Genomic DNA, 11,994 nt, shown 5'->3' with positions numbered 1-11,994 from the left:
CCAGTCTCTTTCCTATTCTTTTCATTCCTTTTTCTTGCTTTTTCGAGGCTTTTAACAGAGCTGTCCTCAATTACGCAATGTTTCTACCTCTGTGCTCGCAGCAGTGCATGGAGGTCCGGGCTGGTGGATTATTGACTTTGCCCTCTACATGACCTTGAAGCTGAGGAAGGTTAGTGCTACTGGCAGATGGGCTCTTCTTCTGCAAATCATGCTGTGCGGTCGTTTGTCCCAATTCTCAGCCTGAGGTGCGATGGCGAAGAACAACTTGTTAAGGAATTGCTTCTTTCTTACCATGTTCAATTGCGCTCAGTCTCAGGCAGTTCGTATTGATTGACTGCACCTACCCAAGATGTTTTGCAAAAGGCACTTAGTGAAATTCGTTCTGGGGATTCTTCAGTGTTTTTTACCACCCGGACTACATGCGTGATACAGCCAGGTGAAGGTTTAACTTTCAGAGGGTCAGGGTAAGAGCTGTCATGGAAGCGAAATTTCCATTTTGTCAAAAGTTCTGCCTTTCAGCATGGTACAACAATGAAAAATTGTGAGTTTTCCCAGAAAATAAAATTTGTATTTTTTAATTTGACTAGGTGGAAACATTTTGGTTTTGTTTTGGGAGCCTAGTCAGATTATATAAATAGAAAGAAATTTCAAAACGAAAAGGTACTCTGAGAAACTACAGCGTAAGCCTAAACCAACAATTTTTTAAATGATGGTGTGGAGCAATTTAACTTTTATTTGAAATCCTTTTTTCCAACCCTCCCAAAACATTGCAAAAATCACTGTTTCCATGCAAAGTGTCTGTTCCAAGACTACAACCCCATGCAATACTAAACCAGAAACCCTGCTATGACAATTTCTGTTCGATAGATTCACTACGCTACCTCATTAAATCACATAAACCACCTATAAAATAGCATTTCCCAAAGGGCAAACACTCTTCCAGAAAAGTCTCAACGCATTCCTGTCAAGTATCAGTCAGTCCAGAGAAATCAGCTGCTTTTTCTTGCTTTCTTGATTTTTTTAACTGACACTGGAAGTCTGTGGTAATACTTGGGGAGGCCAAGGGAGCATTCAGGCAGTGCTGCTCCTGCAGCCAGCCAGGTCCAGGCTGGCATCAATGAAAACGGCCCTAGTTTTCAGCTTTTATATAATGTCTTTGCTACGGTGTGGAGGCCACAAATGCAATCATGCTAATGAAGGCTTGCTCCGTTCAGAGCCCTCGCTGCAAACCGCATCCTGGCGATGATGCCAGCACATCGTGACGACCTGCCTCGGAGACACCACCCTCTGCAACGCAGGTGAGACCGGAGCTTCAGCTGTACTGGCATCTTGTGGGGGTCAGATTAAGCACAGCGTGAAATCAGGGCACATCCCCATTACAAACAAAGTGAAATAGCCTGGACGCAGCAGCCCTTTGGAGCTTCATCTCCATCTGTTTTTATGACCTGGGCAAAACAGATGCTTTTGTAACTGGAACGTGTTCAGCTATTTGCATGAGAGATGAATGCAGACCTGCACGGATGTTTGGTTGGCTGCTCATTTGTTCACCCAAATGAGTAAATAATATCAAAGCTACCTGCTGCACAGTGAACACTTTCAAACAACGATGCAAGCCAACATGTTTGGAGACATGAGAACGTTCAGAGTTTTCCTTTGGCAATTTGCATCCTGCAACAAAGGCAAATAGGGGTGTGTGTTTCTGTTTGAATCACAACATTTTCCCCATTTGTAGTTGGGGGAAAGTTGTTCTGAGTCTTCCAATAACAAATCTACTTTTTTTCTTCTGGGTAAATGGTGAAAATATAATTGTTCACACAGCCTTTTCCCTCCTAGACTCATAAGCCTCAAAGTACGGAAGATGGGCCCTGCCAGGGCAGGTTAAGGGCCCCTCGGGGAGGGCTGGGAGCCGCTCATCCAGCAGTGCCCATGGCTGCGTGGGTGGATATTTACAGCACGTGGCCGTGTCTGGCACCCAGGTCCCGTCAAAGGGTGTTGGTGTCACCAGCCAGCCTGTCCTCCTGAGCCTCCTTGTGCCACACAGCAAAAAAAATAAATAATCCTGGTTCTGTTGCTGAAAGTCTCAGCAATAAATCAGCTTGTGCCTTCAAAGCACCACCTACTGCTGAGGCCAACTGCTCTACATGCATGGGGTGACTGTGGGGCTTTCAGGAGATGAACCTCTTCCAAAAAATCCCTTATTTTCTGAACGCCCCAGCCTACAGTCTCTCTCTCTCACCGCATGGTCTGCCTCCCCTCACCCCTTCCAGAAACTGTGATGGGTCTTGTGCTTTCTCTTGGGCAGTAAGAAAGCCTGAGGCAACTCAAGTGTCCATCTCTGCTGTGGAGACTCTGAGCAGGAAGAGAAGAACAAGTGACTGGCTGTATTTTTTACAGGCGGGAGCCTCCCTTAGCATCACCCCAGCTCTCTTCCTAAAGTTGTTTTGATATTCAACAAACGCTTACTTTTTAAACAAAACTGTCTTAAACCCGTATTATAATGCCCAGAAGCACTTGCAGGCTTTCCGAAACTCATTATTATAATTACAATCAAGAACCATAGGACACTCCTCTTTGTGCCAGAAATACACTGAATTGTTTGTAGAGGAACCATAGAGAGAAAGAGTGAGGGAGAAATGCAGCTTCAGTGCTGCTCAATTCAGGAGCACTAAAACCCACCCCATTTAATTTTTCCTCTTCGGTTTTTCAGTTTAACTTGTGGCTGCTGAAAACTGGGCTAATATTTGCTTCGTCCCCTGTGCTCTCTTTCAGCCTCCGTCCAGGGAACCTCGAGCTGCGCCCGGGGTTACGCGTCCCCTCCCCAGCTCCCGCAGCCTCTGCCCCTGGGTGAGGGGCCCGTCAGTCACAGCGGAGGTGAGGAACACCCCACTTTGGAAATCGCTGCAACAGGACTCAGCAGATGCAAAATGAAGTCGCTGGGCAAGTGAATGCAGCGTCAGGCTTAGTTTTATTAAAGCTTCGTCTCATGGGTCACAAAAAAAACTTAAAGCGGGCTGCGGGGGTTTTTTGGCAGTGTTATCCCAATATACTACTGACACAGGACATAGAGAGGGAACTCTGATTCAGCTTTTGCCAGCACAAGCCCTGGAACTAGCTCTCCCTCTTTTTCAAATAGCGTCTGATGTTGATCTCACTTATCACTGGCTTCCACGGAGATGTCGCTGACTGGTACTTAGAAAAGTGAGATGGATCAGGCCCTTTCTTCTGAATAAATATCAGATCTGATTCACCACTCAATTGCTTCTGTTTTACCTCTGTAGAACGTCATTGATTATAGAAGGATTTGCAAGTTTAAAACTAGAGTAATTCAGTGATTAATCCCAACCAAAGCCTTTCGTAAATAGAGAGCAATACTCCAGCACTATTCAATATTCGACACATCAATGGAGTGCTCTGTAATATGATTCAATGGCATTTAGACTTTTCTTCCCTTTATTCAGGGCACTGCTGAGATACATTTACTTTAGCTAAAACAGACTTTTCTCATCTCTTCTCCCTGCAAAATGTCAGGCACGTTCTCAGCGAAACAAAGGCAAAACTCTCCCATCCAGTGGCTGTCCTGTTCAGCGCAGCAGCTGAACCCTTGGAAAGGCTGACCACACATGCTGAGTTGTAGAATCATAAAGGTTGGAAAAGACCTTTAAGATCATGAAGTCCAAAATGATGATTGAGATGCCCACCAGGACCAGAGGGTGCCAGAGCATGACGTGGGGAAGGAAGAGGGACTCTCAGCCTCATTGCTAGGTCTGAATGTATCTGAAGTCCATCTCAACCCATGTGCTGAAGGCTCCTACAGTACCTTCCATCAGCGAATTAAGGCTGGTCCAGAGAGTAGAAAAGCTTGTTCTAGAACTGCATGGCTGTAAACATCAAAACACTTTGCTCAGGCTCAATCTTGCTCATATAGGGCAGTCCCACACAGTATATCCAGAAACATTGGGTGAGGAGAAGAAGTTGGAGCAAAGAAATACCTTGACTTTAAAGGTTTTAAGCATCTCTATGGCTTCTTCTGGTCCCACTGATTTTTGGATCCCACAGGAAAACCTCTCAAATGCCATATAATGTAGATATAAATAAGAGTTCCAGGTGATGGAGATATTTGGGGTTTTCAATATTTGGTCTTGGTCTAAAGAAAACTGAAATAAAGATGGGGAATTTTCCCACCAACGGCAACCTCCCCGCATAGTGATGACATAACTGCTCAGCTTCACTGAGTAGCTGCCAGGTGCTCGGTGGCTGTAGGGCACAGCATTTCTCTCTGTAGGGTTTTTCCCCTGAGTCACAGTGCCTAAGGAGGGGGACCCAAGACTCTCAAGATCCAAATCTTGTTTCTGTTTCCCACCATTTTTAGAGCCAAGAATCCTGTACCTTTGCTCTCCCCTGGAGATCCCAGGGTCCACTCAAAGCCACAGACCCTGAAGTTCCACTGGGTAAATGGCCCCAGGAACCAAATCCAGTTTCAGAGGCAGACAAATGACGGTAAGAGCAGTCCATCTATTCACCAACCCACCAGACCTGCATGAATTGCTGGACCAGCTTTGGTTGACAGCTACAGACAAACATGGAGCTCAGGCATGTTCAGCTCTTCTAGCTGTTGTCACTCCTTAGCTTGCAATTTCCCTTGAGCAAGGGTGACCTGCAAGGCAGGTATTTCTGTAGTGCTTTTACAGTGCCTCCATCCACCTCCTCCAACTCTGAACAGCCACAGAAGAACGAGCTTCTGAGCACCATCCATCAGCCAAGGCCAGGATGGGACACAGGAGAGAAGTGACCTCTCTTTCTCTTCACATGAGCTTTACCTCCTCATGATTCCATTTTTTGCCTTCTAGCAGGATTCCTGTCAGCTGCCTACAGAAGATGTGCCTGCTTATTTCCTTGTTTTTCCACTCCAGATAGGTGTTCCTCCTCAGGTATCGGGACAGCCCCAGCCTCTGCCTCAGCAAGGCCTTATTCACTTCTTCTAGTACAATCATGATGATTCCAGCCTTTCCTTCAACAAGCTGCCAGGACTGGGCAATGTCAAACTCAAAGCTACACCACTTACTTTCCAGAAAGTCAGTAGAGATAACTGCGATTACATTTCTACTACTCAGAAAACCTTCTTGGATGATATTGGTGACAATGGGTACCCCTGGTAGGAAATCCCGGTAGTAAAGACAAAGCTGGAAGGGAGGTGTTCCTCCTTCTAAGGGTTCCACCAGCTCTTTCATCACCCATTCTTGGTCTTTGCTGGAGTGGATAACAAATGCATCATAGGTGTTACCCCTTTCTGCAGAGTGTTTACACCCACTGAGCAGCACCAATGAGTAGTAGAGCTGGAAGTAGTACTTGTAAATCAGGAAGAGGAACACCACTGCAGCAAGCAACATGATCACTGAGAACACCACTGTTCTTGCACTGAGTTGGCAGGAGGACAGATCAAAACTTGACAAGCTCATGTCCTTCACGTATGCAGGCGTGTGGCATATCATCAACTCCTTATTCTGCAGTAGCTCCTGCTCTTCCTTGACCCATTTCAGAAAGTTCAGGTGTACACAAGAGCATTCAAACAGGTTTTGAGAGATGTCTAACAGGACCAGACTATCAGGCAGGATTCCCAGGGCTGAGTCCAACAGAACACTCAGCTGGTTGTTGCTGAAATCCAGGACTCTGAGGGCTTGGAGTGGCTTGAGGACTACAGGATCAAAGCTCAGTATCTTATTGTTGCTGATGTTTAGCTCTTTTAGTTCAGAGAGGTCATCAAATGTACTTTGATCCACCTGTACTAATTTGCAACTTGAAATATCCAAGGTATGGAGGTGACTTAGGTTTTTGAAGTTGTTGGTCAATTTATTGTTCTCAAAGGAGTTGCCTGCCATCTTGAGCACTTGCAAAGACTTCAAGCCACAAAATGTATGCTGGGATTCAACATGAGTTCTGGTATGGGAAATATCGAGATAAATAAGTTTCTGAAGGGATAGAAATACAGGGTAGGAGCCAGGACCAAATAACTTTGTGTGCTGGAGGTCCAAATACAACAAATTCTTCACATTAGTGAAATTTCCAGTCATGCTGATGTCAGAATTGAAGCTTAGGTTCAAGTGTTTCAAATTTGGACACTCATGAAACTGAGGGGAACAGCAGCTAGTGAAGGAGAGGCGATTCTGACTCAAATCTACGACCTCCAGGTTATTTAGACTCCTAAATTTCTGCCGAAAGCTATTGAGGTGTTTGCTCTGGATAATACGAAGCACTCTCAGCTCCTTGAAAAGAGATAGCTTCACAGCAGGCACTTCCTTAAACTTGCATGTCTTGCATTCCAGCTGTTTCACTTGAGAGAACAGAGGAACCTCTGACACGTCTTCAAGTTGGAGGTCCACCAACCGAATACTGGAGACGTTGCCTATACAGTTAAAAAGAGTGTCTGTGTTATTCTCAAATTCCCTGAAACAGATTAAGACAAACTCTTGCATTTGTACATGACACAGTCCATCCAACAGTCCACTCTGAAAGTCTACCAGTCTCTGACTGTCACTGAATTCTCCAACTACTAGTCTGTTGACCTGTAAAGCAGTCAGACCTTGAAGAGAAATGCGCATCGCATTGAAGTTCTCAAAAGAGGACCTTAGAACCAGCTCACCAAGGTGAATCTTTGCAAAGGACCCTGGCTGTATGTATTTTATATTATTCAAGGAAAGCACCAGTGTGAGGTTGAGCCTGTTTGCTTCCCTCAGGGCATCGAGGTCTCCTTTGGAGATATATGTAATCTTGTTAGAGACAAAGCTCAGGTACCTGAGAGAGGTCAGGTTGGTGAAATACTTGGGAAGCTTCAATGAAGCAATGTTGTTGTGGCCCAAACTCAGCTCCTGCAGGTGATGCAAGTGTCCAATGGGTAGGTCAGTCAGAGAGGTTATGTTGGTTTCCACCAGTACTAGCTTTTTCAGAGATGTTAAGCCATAGAAAGCTGCTTTTCCCAGGTACTGGAGGGAATTGGCAGTTAAAATTAAGGTGGAAAGTTTATGAAGATCCTTAAAGGAGTTATCTTCTATTGTATGGAGATGGCACCTGTTGGGCAGGAAAAGAGAATAAATGTGCATGAAACACTGTCCCTTTCATGTTCACTAATGCTACAACACTAAGCTCTTGTGTAACATTCTTAAGCTCAACCTCACGCTGGGTTTTGGTTTGGCTTTACTGTGCTGGGCAAAGCCAGCACTCCTGAATATGCAAAGGGAACCCTTGCACAGCAGGATACCTTCCCTCACCTCCTCCTCCATCTCTAAATCTGAAGTTGAATTGCAAAGCAAGAGATCTTGAGCCATGGTGAAGGCCAAAAATTCATGGAGGCAACAGAAAAGAAGAATTCTAATTTTCTGTTTAGGCTGAAGTAACACTGTAATGATCACCACTCATGGCAGAGCCAACCAGATACAGCATTCCCATACACCTTGCACCCTCCCAGCCTTCAGACTGTCACCTCAGCCACATCTGGGCAGTCCCACTGGCACCAGCATGATGCAGCAGTGGCAAAGCTCACAACTCTGTCAGCAGCTTTGCTGATGATAGCTGAGAGGGAGCAGAAAGCAAGCCATGTTGTCTTTAAAGGAGAAAAGGAAGAGGGGAAAAAGAGGGTGGCCACCTAGAGATGGTTTCAGATGGGAAGATCCAGAATGAGACCCAAATCCATTCTGCAATGAATTCAAGCAAAATTAGTTTTCTAATCCATCCAGTGCCTCACAGCAAACCCACTCTGCCACTCAGCCACATCGCAGCTGTAACTGTGGTGGGACTGAGTGACATTTTTCAGTGAAACAATTTACCCAGAGAAACTGATGTCTCAAGTCAATGGAAATTATACATCAATTCAAATTTTCTAATAAGCCTCCCCCATCTCCTCCCCCAGATGTATGAGGAGAAGGGAAAAGAGAATATGTTGATATTTTAAAACAGCCTTTTAGAAAATGAATGTACCTTCATTTTATTTTTTTTTTAAGCTGTGATTAGAAAAACAGCTCACCCAAGATGTTCCACTTTGGAGTTTTTGTAACAGTGAAAAGTCTGACATTTTCCTCGTTCAGAGGGAATTAAAACATCTTCCTCCTTCTTCTCACACCCCAACCTACAAGATCAGAGTGAGGGATCCAGCTCTGCACAGAGGGTGTGCACCCAGTCACTGGACTAAAAGCTGCCCATCACTTGACCATGGGGATGTGCAGAGAGACAGACACAGGGATAAAGTCACAAGCAAAAAAAAAATGAACATCCAAGACCCACAGTTCCCAAAATAAGCAACCACGGCGGCCCAGCTGGAGAAGCAAGATTAACCAGTATCCACAAAAAAGAGCTCATTACCTTGTAAGATCCAGAAGCTGCAGTTCAGGGACTGATGAAAAATAATTTGACCCCAGTGATTTCAGATTGCTGAAACTGAGATCCAAGTTCTGTGTGGTATTTGGGACTCCAGCAGGAACTCCAGAGACGTTCAGTCCCGTGCATCTGAAAGCTTTGTTAGGGATGACCTGTAACAGTGGCAGATCCAATCACGGTCAACATCTGCTCTTCATGAAGAGCCAGAAAATTACACTGTCAGGAAAGCAGGAGCAAAATGACTAACCTTGTAGTAAATTTCTAAATGAGCTGCCCTGAGTTTTAGGAAATAATCTTATATATTCTAAGCATCTTTCCCACTTCTAATAGAACCAGCCCTACTCCCCAGGAAGAGCTACATTTCTTGCTGATTGAAGCAGCTGCAAAACTACAGAACAGTGTTCCTTGAGACTATGGATGAACCAGCAGCAACCTTTGAGAGAGCCAGCAAAACAAGCACACAAAGATGCATTGTGTGTCCAGGATCAGCTCTCAGCTTTGTTACACTGCAGATAAGCAGGCAGTTCTAACCAAAGTTACTCTCTAGGTAATAACTGTCAGCAAAAGTTTGCAAAAGGCAGTTGATCAGTGCCAGGTACTTGGGGTACTGGTGAAATCACTCTACAGTACAAATCAGACAAAAATACTGTATTTTGAAGAAATTACAGAAAAAGCTTGGATTTATTCCTGAAGGGAAACATAATCTATTAGATTAACTGTACTGCAGTAACCTCAGAGGTACAGAAAGCCAACAAAAAGAAATGGTTCATGCTGCTGGTTCTGGTTCTCAGATGTTTTTGAGACCTGCATTTACTTCAAATACATCAATCACCTTGGTAACAGCTTTGGAAAAAAGATGGGCTTTCATAAGATAACTAAGACACAACAGACTTGATGCACAAATCTCCCAAGCAGAGGGAAAAGTTGCACCAGAGAAACAGAAGGATTTTGTGCTCATTTAGAGATCACGTACCTCCAAACAGGGATTGAGGAAGCAGCCTGCCAGCTGCGACGGGATGAGCGCCAGCTGCAGCAGCACCATGAGTGTCCACAGGGGAAGAGCTCCTCTCCTGGGCATCTTCAGGAGGCCAAGCATGCTGGAGAAAGCAGCATGGGTATCACTCAAGGTCCTGGAGCGAGAAACCTCCTGAAATGCTAAGCGTGTTTCACCACTCCTGCTTCTCACTGCATGTCACTGAGTTGCAGAGAACAGAGGGAAGTGAAACTGGTAGCTGCCTGGTTTCTAGACATGCTCTGAGTGAATTGCTCTTCTTGCAATTCTTTTAAAAAAAGCTTAAAAAAAAAAAAAGAAAAAAGGAAGTAATGAAATGTACAGTTTGGACTAGAAAGTAAAGAGGAATATGGGTTGTATCAGTGTGTCACTTGACTGCCTCAGATTAGCTTGCGTCACACTGGCAAAAAATAGGAAACTTTTGTGAAATTCTGAGTGTAATTCCTGGAAGGTGATGCTTCACATCCCATAATTCAAATGCACTGGGTAGAGTGAATGACTCTGCCTTTGTACCCCTGCCACGCTCCCATCTACACCGCACTGGCAAGCAGCGAACGCTCAGCTGTGGCAGATGTTTTCCTGAGCCAGGTAACAACAGGTTTATCTGTGGCTGAGCTCCCATGAACATACAGCTAAGGTTTTAGCCATCTGGTTGGACCTCAGTATTGCAATTATCGCAGGAACGAGCTGCACATGGCCAGGCACAAGGAGTAAATGCTGGAGATTCACAGAGCAGCCAGATCCCAGGACCTTGCACCCCTCCTCACCCTTTCCTTGGGTGGGTGGGTGGGCTGCAGAGAGCAGCAAACCGGGAGAGGCACAAACAGCCCAGCTGGGCTTAGAGCTGCTATCTGCCCTGGTCATGCCTGAATCTGTGTTTGATGCCTCGCTACAAAGTGAGTACAACTCAATACGGTCCTTAATTTACAGTGCTGACACAGCTATTGTTTCTGGAAGAGGCTTTGTAAAACCTCACAGTTGGTAATATTAATTTAAATCCACTGTGAGCCTTCTAATAAAGCTCCCTGCCTTCATTTACTCTGATAAATGGTAGTGCATTCATGTATCTGCTCCTGTCTTTCTGTAGATCACTAAGAAGTGTTACTGGGGATCCAGCCATAGGGTTGCTGGGTATTATTAACATCCCATAGACAAAGAAGTTGCAAAAATGTGAGACAAAGATGGAATACTAGTCTAGAGGTAGATGGAATAGGGAGTGATTACTCATGAAAGTCTGTGAAAATTTATATTAAATATAAGCTGCAATATCAGGCCAGTGAGCAATCCACTTATAATGAAAACTTTCAAATATTGGGGGGCGGGGGTAGAAGGACTGGACTTCTTTGGCAGGTCAGTAGAGGGCCACTGAGAGATGGGAAAATCCTAAAATAACAGATGATCTCTGGGATGAAAAACACATGGCAGCACAATGGGAGCTAAAACCGACACCCTGATGTGCAGCCAGATAGTGCCCATTAAGCCAGCAGACAAAAAGTTTGTTGAAATTGGGCAAGTTCTACAAAATCTCTATTCTGAAAAGCCTCTCGTGATTGCAGGTATTTCCTTTCCCAGATGGAATCAAAAGTGAATAGAAACAATTGCTGACGGCTTCTGTGCCTGGATTAAGGAAATTGGCAGAGCATCATGTGTCTGCAAGAGGACAAATGAGTGCATCTTTTAGTATTCAATATGCAGAATGAAGCGATCCACATTTAATTTTTATCTAAAGCTGAGATGAGCCTTAAGTATGCTCTAGAAATTACCATTTCAATGGAGACTCACTGAAGATGCTGGAGAGTTTGGGAGCATCACAAAATCTGTCCAACAACCTTGCTTAGGGGTCAAGTGGAAAGTACAGCTTGAAGGGCATTCAAAGAATGTGCTGCTTCCATCACAAGGGATGGTTTTACAATACACATTGTCATTTATTCAAGGACAAATCATATAGAAACTACAAAGGATGGGGCACCAGCAGAAAACATGCAAGCTAGCAAATCAAACCCAGCCACCAGTTTAGAAAGTCAATGCTGGTTAACTTCATATTCTTCAGCTTGCATACAACAATGTGCAATGACTGTAGAAAGCCATAATGTCTATGTAATTGCCTCTTTTGGTTCACAAGAAACAAAAGTATTATTTGGAATCCTTTAAAGTGGCAAGAATAACATTTAAAATGAAACATGATTCACTGTGCAGGCAATTTACTGGTGGGATCATCAAAGATCTCTTAGAAAGGAGGTGTTACGGAAAATCTGTGTTTCTAAAAACACATGCCCAAGTAATCTTTGATCTCCTGAACATTATTATAAGTAACACAACAGCAGACAGCATATACTCAACCTCTGTGATCTCAAGCACGGTATGACACAGCATAAGATGTCCACAATGTAGCTGGACTGACAAAACATCTTGTACTTGCTTATATTAAAAGAAAACAATTTGTGAACTCCAGACAAAAAGAAAAGTTAGCTAGACTCTTGAACAAAACAACTGGTGACAGCCATGAAAACAGATAGGGCTGTCTGTATCTACGGTGATTTCAAGGTCACAGCTAACCCAGTATCACATGTAGATCAACAGCTATTACCCAGAAGAGAGAATGTATTTGCCTCAGTAGT

The 11,994-nt window shown here is 44.3% G+C and overlaps 1 protein-coding gene across 1 annotated transcript; it reads right to left on the bottom strand.

Annotated features, from left to right (window-relative positions):
- Positions 1 to 4,768: 4,768 nt before the first annotated feature.
- On the bottom strand, positions 4,769 to 9,514 carry TLR4 (toll-like receptor 4). Its single transcript, XM_010293516.1, has 3 exons — positions 9,338 to 9,514; positions 8,350 to 8,516; positions 4,769 to 7,062 (listed from the first exon to the last, which is right to left on the bottom strand). Exons 1-3 carry the CDS (start codon positions 9,458 to 9,460, stop codon positions 4,803 to 4,805), a joined length of 2,550 nt encoding a protein of 849 aa, XP_010291818.1. The 5' UTR covers positions 9,461 to 9,514; the 3' UTR covers positions 4,769 to 4,802.
- Positions 9,515 to 11,994: the final 2,480 nt, after the last annotated feature.

This window comes from Phaethon lepturus, unplaced genomic scaffold (assembly GCF_000687285.1).
Source record: "Phaethon lepturus isolate BGI_N335 unplaced genomic scaffold, ASM68728v1 scaffold16688, whole genome shotgun sequence".
NCBI lineage: Eukaryota > Metazoa > Chordata > Aves > Phaethontiformes > Phaethontidae > Phaethon > Phaethon lepturus.
This window is presented reverse-complemented; position numbering and strand designations above follow the sequence as displayed.